Source organism: Rana temporaria, chromosome 8 (genome assembly GCF_905171775.1).
Source record: "Rana temporaria chromosome 8, aRanTem1.1, whole genome shotgun sequence".
In the NCBI taxonomy this organism is placed as follows: Eukaryota; Metazoa; Chordata; class Amphibia; order Anura; family Ranidae; genus Rana; species Rana temporaria.
The window spans coordinates 110,543,389-110,556,086 of record NC_053496.1 but is presented as its reverse complement, the minus strand read 5'-3'; the positions used below and the strand labels follow the sequence as shown (position 1 = coordinate 110,556,086).

The window sequence follows — 12,698 nt, the reverse complement described above, 5'->3', positions numbered from 1 at the left end:
GGCTGGCTACAAAAAGCGTTTACAAGCTGTGATACTTGCCAAAGGGGGCAGTACAAGATATTAACTCTGCAGGGTGCCCAAACTTTTGCAGACGCCATTTTTTTGTTTTCTGTCATTTTGAAAGTGTAAATGATGGAAATAAAATCTAACTTTTTTTTGACATATTATAAGAATGTCTAATCTGTAATTTGATGCCTTTTGGAGATGTTTCCATCTTTCCTTGGCTTCGTTATGCACATTAATACAAATTTTTACCTGGGGTGCCCAAACTTTCGATCCCCACTGTGTGTGTATATATATACACACAAACACACACACAGTATACTATTATATATATACATATATACACTATTTATTTGTGCTGAACATGGCACATAGCCTTAAATATTTTTTTTTAACTGTGTGCTCTTTATCTTGTCATAATAAGTTTGTCAGTGGGATTCCAGTGAACACAGAATCCTGCTGCCAATTTTGTGATATAACCTTGTAGTACTGCAGTTACAAGTCTATTAACATTATTTTTTTTACCGCAGCTCACATGAAACTAACATTTCCAATGCTATTGAAATCTATTTTCCTCTCAGCAGGCAGATTGCACTATACCACCTACATTCCCTGACACAGTCTATTCCATTTTATAGGACCAGTAAATCTAATACAAACTTCTACTACAGAGACTCTGTATTTGGATCCACCGAAGAGTCTTCTGAGTGACTCACTTTTTAAGTTTTTATCAAATCAACAAAAGTTATGGAATATTTTAGTGGATATAATGTGAATGTCAGTGGCGGCTGGTGCTCAAAGTTTTTTTGGGGGGGGCGCAAACGAAAAAAAAAAAAAGAAAAAAATTGCAGCCTCACTGTGCCCATCAAATGCAGCCACTGTGCCATCAATTGTCACTACTGTGCCATGCCATCAAATGCAGTCACTGTGCCATGCCATCAAACGCAGCCACTGTGCCATCAATTCGCACCACTGTGCCATGCCATCAAACGCAGCCACTGTGCCATGCCATCAAACGCAGCCACTGTGCCATCAATTGTCACCACTGTTCCATGCCATCAAATGCAGTCACTAGGCCATGCCATCAATTTGCACCACTGTACAATGCCATCAAACGCAGCCACTATGCCATCAATTGTCACCACTGTGCCATGCCATCAAACGCAGCCACTGTGCCCATCAATTGTCGCCACTGTGCCAGTTGTCACCACTGTGCCCTTTAATTGCCGACTCTGTGCCCATTGATGTCACTGTGCCCTTTAATTGCCGCCACTGTGCCCATTGTCCCCACTGTGCCAACTGTCACCACTGTGCCCATTGTCACCACTGTGCTCATTGTCACCACTGTGCCCTGTAAAATGCCCCACCCGGCACTTACCTATCTGGAAGTCAGCCATCCTCCTAGTCCTTCCACGTCCCTCGATGTCTTCTCCCGTCCACAATGACGCTTCAGCCAATCAGGTTACCGATAACCAGAACCGTTGAACCTGATTGGCTGAGACGCCTGTCAGTCTTATCCAAGGAATGCACCCCCCGTACGTTCCCTGGATAAGCATCCGGAAGGCTGAGGACTGTACTCAGAAAGCCCATCAGAGACACTGGCAAGTGACAATCCGCAACGTATGGCAGGTGACGTGGCAAGTGACAATGCAACGTGTGGCAGGTGATGTGCCAAGTGACAATGCAACGTGTGACAGGTGACGTGGCAAGTGATGATGCAACGTTTGGCAGGTGACGTGGCAAGTGACAATGCAATGTGTGGCAAATGACAGTGCCAAGTGTGGCAGGTGACGTGGCAAGTGACAATCCGCAACGTGTGGCAGGTGACGTGGCAAGTGATAATGCAATGTGTGGCAGGTGACATGGCAAGTGACAATGCAATGTTTGGCAGGTGACGTGGCAAGTGACAATCCGCAATGTGTGGCAGGTGACGTGGCAAGTGACAATTCAATGTGTGGCAGGTGACGTGGCAAGTGACACACTCGGGGCTCCCACTGATTCTGTAATATGGTGAGTTGAACTATATCATTTTATATTACAATGTAAAAATAGAAATAATGCACTTGAATCATCCGGACAACGTGTGGCAAGTAAATATCCGCAACGTGTGGCAATTGACAATGCAACGTGTGGCAATGCAACGTGTGCCAGGTGACATGGCAGGTGACAATGCAACGTGTGGCAAGTGACAATGCAACATGTGGCAAATGACAATGCCAAGTGTGGCAAGTGACAATGCAACGTGTGGCAGGTGTTGACTATATCATTTTATATTACAATGTAAAAATAGAAATAATGCGCTTCAATCATCCGGACACCATAACAACCATGGTGCCGGGATGATTGAAACGCCAACACCAGCCATTTCCCCGATAAATTGCCCGGAAAAAAAACAAACATATTTTCTGGCAGTGCCCCTCCCGAGCAAGTGACAATGCAACGTGTGGCAAGTGACAATCTGCAACGCGTGGCAAGTGACAATCTGCAACGTGTGGCAAGTGACAATACAATGTGTGGCAGGTGACGTGGCAAGTGTCAATGCAACGTGTGGCAAGTGACAATGCAACGTGTCGCAATGCAACGTGTGCCAGGTGACGTGGCAGGTGACAATGCAACGTGTGCCAGGTGACGTGGCAGGTGACAATGCAACGTGTGGCAAGTGACAATGCAACATGTGGCAAGTGATAATGCCAAGTGTGGCAGGTGACGTGGCAAGTGACAATTCGCAACGTGTGGCAGGTGACGTGACAAGTGACAATGCAACGTGTGGCAGGTGACGTGACAAGTGACAATGCAATGTGTGGCAAGTGACAATGCAATGCCACTTGCCACACGTTGCATTGTAATTAGCCAGGTGGCAGGTGACGTGGCTAGTGACAATCTGCAACGTGTGGCAAGTGACGTGGCAAGTGATAATGCAACGTGTGGCAGATGATGTGGCAAGTGACAATGCAATGTGTGGCAGGTGACGTGGCAAGTGACAATGCAACGTTTGGCAGGTGACGTGGCAGGTGACAATGCAACGTGTGGCAAATGACAGTGCCAAGTGTGGCAGGTGACGTGGCAAGTGAAAATCCGCAACGTGTGGCAGGTGACGTTGCAAGTGACAATGCAACGTGTGGCAGGTGACGCGGTAAGTGACAATGCAACGTGTGGAAAGTAACAATGCAATGTGTGGCAGGTGACGTGGCAAGTGACAATCTGCAACGTGTGGCAGGTGACGTGGCAAGTGACAATGCAATGTGTGGAAGGTGACGTGGCAAGAGACAATGCAACGTTTGGCAGGTAATGTGGCGAGTGACAATCCGCAACGTGTGGCAAGTGACAATCCGCAACGTGTGGCAGGAGACGTGGCAAGTGACAATGTGCAATGTGTGGCAAGTGACAATCTGCAACGTGTGGCAAGTGACAATCCGCAACGTGTGGCAGGTGACGTGGCAAGTGACACACTCGGGGCTCCCACTGATTCTATATTATGGTGAGTTGAACTATATCATTTTATTTTACAACATAAACATATTTTTTGGCAATGCCCCTCCCGAGACTAGACTCTGGATCGGCCCCTGCCCTATACTGATGTCTGAGGCCAGCTTTACCCTGTGTTACTGCTAGACTTGCAGCATAGGAGTCTGGTAACTGACTGGTGTGGACAGCTGCAAAAACAGTAACAAGAAAAAAAAAACTGACACATCTATGGCCATAATGTTAACCCTCTGCAATCTCCTGGGAGTGTTTTGGGTTTTTGCCTGCATAATCATATGACAAATTTGCAGCTGTTATAAAGCCACTGACAGGATGACAACCCTGTTATTATAAAGGATGTTTAAAAGTGACATTTGGAAGTATTAAATTACATTACTGAACAGGAGTCATCTGTGTCTTTGAAAATAAGCTACCCGCCATGGCATCTTCGTTACATATGTACTCAGTCCCTTAGGGCTCATTCAGACGGCAGATTAGTGCCATCCTCTGTGCAGATCTGCTGGCAGGTGTGTGTGTGTGTGCGTTCACCTTGGAGCTGTGTGCAGGCTGCCTATAGAAGTGGATGCACATGCAGCGTCGTCACAGACACAAGTTGACATGTGGGCAGGAGCGGGTACACAGATCCGAATTCAGAGCCTCCATGCACCTGCTCCTGTCCACATGTCAAACTTTGACATGTGTTTGTGTCTATACCACTGCTGCATGTGCACCCACTTCTATGGGCTGCCTGCACACAGCGCCATGGTGAGTGCACACGCATCTGCCAATGGTTCTGCATGAAGGGTGGCATTAATTTGTTGTCTGGATGAGCCTTAAAGTGGATGTAAACCCAATTCATGAAATTTGAGCTGGGCACATATCTGCAGTATTTTGTTTTCTCTCTTCAAAGAGCTAAGTCCTGTAGCTCTCTCCTGAACAGTTCCTCTGTTATCAGCCTGATAACTCCTGACAAATTCTAGGCACATCAGATAAAAGAAACCTGAAATTTCTGTCAGGGGAGGCTGCTATAAAACACTCAGGGCCAGCCCTACCATGGGACCCGATGGTACCATTGTACCAGGCGGCACTTTCAGGGGGTGGCAAATTGTCGCACACCCGCCATCCCATTTCGCCAGCTCCCCTCTCCGCTCCTCCCGTTCCGCTCTCTGCCCACTGTGGGGCTAATGGCTGAACGCCCGCCTGCTCCGCTCAACGCTCCTCTGTGCGGCTAATTCCCGCCCGCTCCTCCCGTGGGCGACGAGCGCCCTGTGACTGACCTCACGGACAGAGTCATATGCGGGTGGCGGGGCTGGCCTGTAGGCAGGGGCGGACTGGGCCGGGTTGCAAGATGGAGATTTCCCCCCAGGCCGCTTACATAATCTTTAAAACGTCCGCGGCCCGTGGTGCTGCCGATTGGCTAGCTGGCTGCTGCTGCGCTGCATTGTGGGAGTTGTAGTTCGGCCGCGCTAAAGGTAAGGAACATATTAGCGCAGCAAACTACAACTCCCACCTCCCAGGAGTCTCAGAGGCAGCCAGGCAGGTCATATGGCACGTCAGGGGAGGGTCAGGGTACGAGCGGCATCAAGAACATCACATGTGACTCGTGGGCTGGCTGTAGAGAAGAGAAGTGACCGCACTGACCGTGACAGAAAGAGAAACATCATCATCATCACCCCTCCCCTGAAGAGGTGCAAGGACCTGGCTCTCCACTGAAAGGCCGTTAAAGTAAGGCGTGATGACCTCTGTTAAAACGTATTTATTACTGTATACCCTTCCTTCAGTAGTATGATGCATAGCATAATCAGCCAGCACCCCCCCTTCCAGTAGACTCAACCAGCACCCCCCCCTGCCAGCACACTCAGCCAGCACCCCCCCTCTTGCCTGCCAGCAGGCTCAGCCAGCACCCCCCCCTGCCAGCAGACTCAGCCAGCACCCCCCCGCCAGAAGACTCAGCCAGCAGACTCAGCCAGCACCCCCCCTGCCAGCAGACTCAGCCAGCACCCCCCCTGCTAGCAGACTCAGCCAGCACCCCCTCCCCGCCAGCACAGAAGACTCAGCCAGCACCCCCCCCCACTCACCAGCCAGCACCCCCCCCCACTCACCAGCAGACTCAGCCAGCACCCCACCAGCAGACTCATCCAGCAACCTCCCCCCTCATCTAGTAACCCCCCGCCAGTGGACTCATCCAGCAGACCCCCCTCATCCAGCAACCCCCCGCCAACACACTCATCCAGCAGCCCCCCCCGCCAGCGGACTCATCCAGCAGCCTCCCCATCTAGCAACCCCCCCCCCGCTAGTGGACTTATCCGGCAGCCCCCCTCATCTAGCAACCCCTCCGCCAGCGGGCTCATCCAGCAGCCCCCCCTCATCTAGCAAGCCACCCGCCAGTGGGCTCATCCAGCAGCCCCCCTCATCTAGCAACCCCCCCGCCAGCGGACTCTTCATGCAACACACGCACGCACATAGCCACCCCGACCCCTATCTGGTTTGCGGAGCCGACTGATCCAGGAGGACCCCCGCCCACTGTCTGCCCGGCATTTACCCCATCATCTAGCTCTAATCAGGTTATTAAAAAAAAAAACTGCCCGCTGTAATTCATGTGCCCGGTGACCCGAAAGGGGCCAGATGCATGAATATGGGGTGGCAGTGGATAGATTCATGAATCTATCCACTGCATATCGAGGGTGGAGAGGAGAGAGTGAGCGGCACTCGGGCACCCCTAATGGGCACTGTCTGCACTGGTGAGGCTGCACTGATGGGCACTGTCTGCACTGGTGAGGCTGCACTCCTATACACATGTATAGAGTCATGACCAGCCCTCATTATACTCCTACCTACATACATGTATAGAGCCATGACAGGTCCTCTTTATACTTCTATATACACGTATAATGCCATGACAGGTCCTCTTTATACTCCTATACATGAATAGAGCCATAACAGGTCCCTTTTATACTCCTACCGTGTTTCCCCGAAAATAAGCCAGGGTCTAATATTAATTATGCCAACAAAAGACACAGTAGGGCTTATTTTCAGGGTAGGTCTTACCCTCCCTGCCTGTCAGGAATCCCCAGTGTGCCATTCTGCGCTTCCGTGACCCGCCGGAGCTCTCTTCCCCACAATTATATTACAGAAACACACACATTGTACATTATATACTACTATAATAGAGTGGATTTTACAAGCATTTTTAACTAGGGCTTATTTTCAGGGTAGGTCTTATATTGCAGCCCTCCTGGGAAATAATGCTAGGTCTTATTTTCAGGGTAGGTCTTATTTTTGGGGAAACAGGGTATATATGTAAACAACCATAACAGGTCCTCTTTATACTCCTATATACATGTATAGAGCCATGACAGGTCCACTTTAGTTATGATAAAAAAATAATGGATGTGGGGGCATTTTGGTGGGCGTAATTTTTTTGTGGGGGAGGGGGCAGCATTTCATTCTTGGTACCAGGCAGCACAATGTCTTGGGCCGGCACTGAAAACACCCCTGAGAGTCTCTGCCTATGAGGAGAGGGGGTATGTGCCTCCAATCAGCAATTTTAGCTATTGTATATTGGCTGTATGCCCAGACATCACACTTTTTGTTAACCAGGAAGAGAAAATTTCCTAACGCAATCTGAAGTTTCTAAACGGTATATAAATGTGAAGACAGCAGATATACATGTAAAAGGGAAATCTCAGGCCTCATACACACGACCGAACATGTCCGCTGAAACTGGTCCGCGGACCAGTTTCCGCGGACATGTCCGACCGTGTGTACGGCCTAGCGGACCGGTTTCCTGCCCTAGCGGAAAGGTTTCCAGCGGACAAAAGTTTCTTAGCAAGCTAAGAAACTTGTCTGCTGGAACCATGTCCGTCGGACATGTCCGATGGTTAGTACGACTCATCGGACATGTCTGCTGGTTATGACGTATAACCAGCGGCCCCGAAATCCCGCGCATGCGTCAAATTGATGCGTGGAAGCATTGAACTTCCGTGTCAGAGAACGTCGGTGTCTTCTACGTCACCGCGTTCTCTGTCCACGGGGATTTTGGTCTGATGGTGTGTACACACATCAGACCAAAAGCTCCCAGCGGACCGTTTTCATCGGACATGTCTGCTCGTGTGTACAAGGCCTCAGTGTATCATCTGAGGCTGTTCACTTCACTGGGTGTATGGAGGGTTTACATCCACTTTAAATTCCTGAAACTTTTACATAGTACATGTATTTGTACTAATTCTGTCATGGAGGAAACCGCTATAAACATTTTCATATACATGCAACCTTCATTTAACTATTTCCAAAGCACATATCCATTACCTGTAAGGAATATCATCATGCCGCAGCTCCATACACAATGACGCTGGAGACTTAGAAACTGTTGTTGTGGTGTCTTGGTCAATAGTGCCCTCTGCTTCAACCTTAGCTGTCATGTCAACATGGAAGAAGGAGGTGTCAACTTCTGTCTTCAACTCAAACACAAGACCAGCTCTGTCATAAAAGAAAACACATGGTCACATCCAGTGGTGCAGCTACACATTCTTTCACCCTAGGGCAAAGACTTAGTTCAGTGTTCCAAAGAGGATGATGTCAATAAGGCAGTGAATTTTGTCAGTGTTTTTTTTATTTTTATTATAATTTTTTTTTACAATCCCTGTTGGGGGGGGGGGGGGGGCTTTAGTGGAATATCAGGTGTCTAAACAGAACCAGGTGACGTGGCCGGGTGGCCCTGCCCCTTGGCTATTTAAGAAATGTCACGTTAGGCAGACCGCGTGAGCATACGTTGCGTGCAGAGCTTTTTTTTTCTTTTTTCGGGTTTGGTGGCGGGCATTGTGATTGATAATGGATCAGGGGACATTGTTTTTTTTTTTTTTTAATAAAGGACTTGTCAAAAGCTCTTGTACTAGCTTTATTCACTTTTATATTTTTTTGGTGAATGGGTAGGAGTACTATGTAACCCATTCTCATTCACATAGGGGGGCAAGGATCTGGGGGCCCCTTCTTGTTAAAGGGGGCTTACAGATTCTGATAAGCCACCCGCCTGCAGACCCCCACAACCGCAGCCTAGGGGTGTGGGGAAAAGGCCCTTATCCGCATCAACATGGGAACAAGGTGCTTTGGGGCGTGCAACCTGGTATGGTTCAGGAGGGGGTGGGAGCACTTGCTCATCCCTTCCCTTTCCTGACCTGCCGGGCTGCATGCACGGATAAGGGTCTAGTATGGATGTGGGGGTGGGCCCCATGCTGTTTTTTTCACAAAATGTTATTTTGAAGCAATTCTTTTTTTTTATTCAGCTGTCAGCTGATGAACCCAGCTGACAGCTGATGACTCTTTGGCTTATAAGGACATAGTGGCCTTCCCGGCCTGTCACTTGGCAACCAGCTATATACAGTGTTTTTAAAGGGGAGAAAAAAAAAACACAAAATGAATCAAAAACACTCCATTGAAGTCTATCATACACAAAACACAATCTACTGGGGGGATAAAAAGTCCTTGACCCCTTTAAAAAAATGCAGCACCACAAAATGCACAAATGTGAACTACATCTATTAGAAACAATGTTAAATGGACTGTGGACTGTGGAGTGAACATAGGGATAGTCTAGTGATTACATAATAAATAAAAAATAAAAAACTGCACTAATGTGAGTCACAGCTGCTGTTGACCCCGTTTTATAGGAGGTCAAATACGCTTTGGCTTAATACCCAGCTAGGGCCTTTGCACACCTATAAGTCCTCTTGGGTGCCTACATCTATCCTCCCGATAGTGATGTTGTCAGGGAAATGGCCGTAGAAGAAGTACTGGCAATCTTGTCAGTAGAAGAAATGGGCGTCATAGACACATCATGTGACAGGTGGATCCTCCTGCTGGCCTATTCTCAGGGAAATGGCCATAGAAGAAGTACTGGCAATCTTGCCAGTAAAAGAAATGGGTGCCATAGGCACATCATGTGACAGGTGGATCCTCCTGCTGGCCTATAAAAGGCTGTCACTCTCTGATAAAAAATGCTGGATTGTCGTCAGCCTTTCTGAGCCTCTGTGCTACTGCTGTTTGGATTTCCTGTTGTGACCCGGCTTGTTCCTGACCTGTCTGATCCGCTCTCCTGGTTTGACCCCCTGGCTTGCTTTTCTGACTTGTTACCTTCTCCAGCACCTGATCCCGGATTGTTTCACAGACTTTGCTTCAGTTATCTGTTCCTGCCTGTTTTCCTATACCAGACCTTTGGCTTGTCTCCATTCCTGCAACCTGAATCTCCTGCCTGCATCCACAGTGTTTGATCCCCAGCTGGCTTCCACTGTTGCTCCTTGTGCACACCTTGCCAAGTGTTACCGAGGATTCCTAGAGACTGCAGCCCAGCGGTGTTTCCTGTATTCTCCAGTATTCTTCAGGCACTCGCCAGCTTTTCTCTCCTGGATCCATTCTCTGGGCACTACACCCTCTGTACCCAACCTCAGAGGTGTACTGCACTCAGCCACAAGGGGAGCCCTGTCGGCATTTCGGCCTTCAACCAGGTACGTGACAGATGTCATATAAGCATCCAAAAACAAAAAGCGCTCCACATGGCATAAAACCATATGTACTTTATTAAAAGCTACTTTAGATTGCACTTACATCAAGTATAGTCTTAAAACACCTTTAAAAATGGAAGCTCCGACCTGCACTCATACAGCACCTGTCCTTCTGTTTCCCACGATCACAGTGACATTAGTACGTCGTCCACCCTATGCGTTTCATCATAAGTTGACGTCTTCCAAGGCGGAAGACGCCAACTTATGATGACACGCCTAGGGTGGACGATGTGCTGACATGACCACGATCGTGGAAACCCGGAAGGACGGTTGCTGTATAAGTGCCGGCTGGCACTTATGTTTTTAAAGGCATTTTAAGACTATACTTGATGTAAGTGCAATCTAAAGTAGCTTTTAATAAAGTACATATGGTTTTATGCTATGTGAAGCTATTTTTGTTTTTGGATGGTTATATGACATCTCTACCGGGAGGATCGATGTAGACACCCAAGAGAACTCACAAGCGTGCAAAGGCCCTAGCTGGGTATTAAGCCAAAGTGTGTTTGACCTCCTATAACACGGGATGCTGGTAAGCAAGCATTTTGCCATTTGGTGGTGGTGATATCACAGGACGATTTCTTCCAGTTATGGTGGTGGATGCCGTTTGATTTTCAATCAATTATCTTATTTCTACACTTTTGGACTTTTTCTAATTTATGAATTTTTCACTAATTATTAGGATTGTGTTAGCGCAACTCATTTTAAAATATAATGTTTACATAAGCAAGAAATATGTGTATCCTAAGGCCGTTCAGCTTGGTTTTATGCAGTTAAATGCATTTAAATGTAGGTGACTTAATCTGGAAAATATAAAGTTTTTTGCATTTTGCCACTCAGCTGACCGGAGGGATTTGCACTGCAATATAAATTGCTACTTATTTCTGGTGGGGAACCTGCAAAGCTTTTGGCCAAAAGTTTTTCAAATCAAGAACTGTGTGAATCCCAGCAATTCGCCAAAAACCCAGGCATGCAGTAACCCCTAATATCATTAGAGATGATGTTTTGCATCTTTTATCATTTATTTTTTATTTTTTATTTATAGATAACCTTCAAAAATAACACATTGTTCCCTTTTCCCCTCCCTATCTCCCGTTTATACCCCCCCCCCCCTTCATCCCCCCTTTTTTTTCCCATACCAGCATTGAATTCTTGCAGATAATTGGGGAATTATTGTTTTAGGGTCTCTTATGTTGAATCTTATGCCGCAAAACTGCATTTCATTGTGTTTGTGACTTTGATTGCAATTTCCGATTGTTTGTGACGACAGCCATGTACCATTGTTATGTAGTTGGTTTTTATTTTAATAAATACATTTTCTTAAAAAAAAAAAAGAAAATAACACATCATATTTTTCACATAGTGGTGAACGAATTGGTAAATCAGGAAAATCTGAATATATTTTGATCCTGCTGATTATATGCATGCTAATTTGTCAAATCTGCAGCGGGTCATAACTCATGAGTCAATTTTACCTTAATTTATGAATACTTCTGATAAAATATACATACACATAACATTCCGCTTAATCAAAAATGAGGAAATCGCAAATTCTCCTATAATCGCCACCATTTATCATGGATCTTGTGCAAGAGACAGTACTGTGTGTGTGCTAAGTAAAGTGGATCTCAGCAATGTCTCCAGCATTTGATGTGCTTTGCATCAGCATGCTGGCTTTACTGGCAGTGATATATATTTTATAAAGATATGACACATTATTTAATAGGATAAAACATCACACAGAGACTGCTAAGTTAATGGGTTCACTTTCAAGTTTAAATCACACAAAGATCATCTGAAACAGCATGTAAATTTATGACTCCTATCAATTTTAGCCATAGCGCTGCAAAATGCGCAAGTATCTGGAGATGTACCAATGGCTCCATCTTGTGGAAGCATGTAAAATATACAGTCAGGTCAACTTAAAGGAATCTATACTGCGAGCGGTACTATAAATAGCCACTTATTACTGTATAAATGTCACTGGCAGGGAAGGGGTTAACACTAGGGGGCGATCAGAGGTTAAGTGTTCCCTAGGGAGGTGTTTCTAACTGTTGGGGGAGAGCACTGACGCAGTAGAGAGAGAGAGATCGCTGTTCCTGATAGGAACAGCAGATCTCTCTCTACTTCCCTGACAGAACGGGGGATCTGTTTGTTTACATTGACAGATCCCCATTCTGGCTGTCTGAGGAGCGGTTGCGGTCACCAGACATCGGCTTCGGCGCATCGTCTCTGGCATCGCGCCCCCTATAGTTTTTAAAGCGGGCAACGTAAACCTACGGCAGTTTGCACAGCCGTATAATGACGGTGTCTGGTCGGCAAGAGGTTAATGCTCATAAATGTGCACGAAAAAGCCTAAAAAAAAGGAGTTTTTGGCATTTTCAAGTGTACATTGATTATAGTGAAAAAATTGCAAAGGGGAATGCTTTGTAAAAAAGGCTTGTAAAAGCCACTGTTCATAAAAGTGCTTAGAAACTCTTGTGCGATATGAGCCACTATGAACATTTTTTTATGGTGATTTTTTTGCCAGAGGTTCTGTCATTTTTTTCTCTCCCTAGTGTGCATGGACTCATACACCGATCGATGACTTCAGTACATTCTTAAGCCTCGTACACACGATAGGTTAAACAGAGGACAACGGTCTGATGGACCGTTTTCATCGGTCAAAACCGATCGTGT

General features: G+C 46.7%; 1 protein-coding gene across 1 annotated transcript in view; it reads right to left on the bottom strand.

Annotated features, from left to right (window-relative positions):
* The window catches only part of LOC120910433 (microsomal triglyceride transfer protein-like), a 176,641-nt gene that overhangs the window by 12,482 nt on the left and 151,461 nt on the right, over window positions 1-12,698 (bottom strand). Inside the window, exon 17 of the mRNA XM_040322192.1 lies at window positions 7,774-7,944. Within this exon, the coding sequence (XP_040178126.1) occupies window positions 7,774-7,944 (171 nt within the window). The remainder of the gene's footprint in view (window positions 1-7,773; window positions 7,945-12,698) is intronic.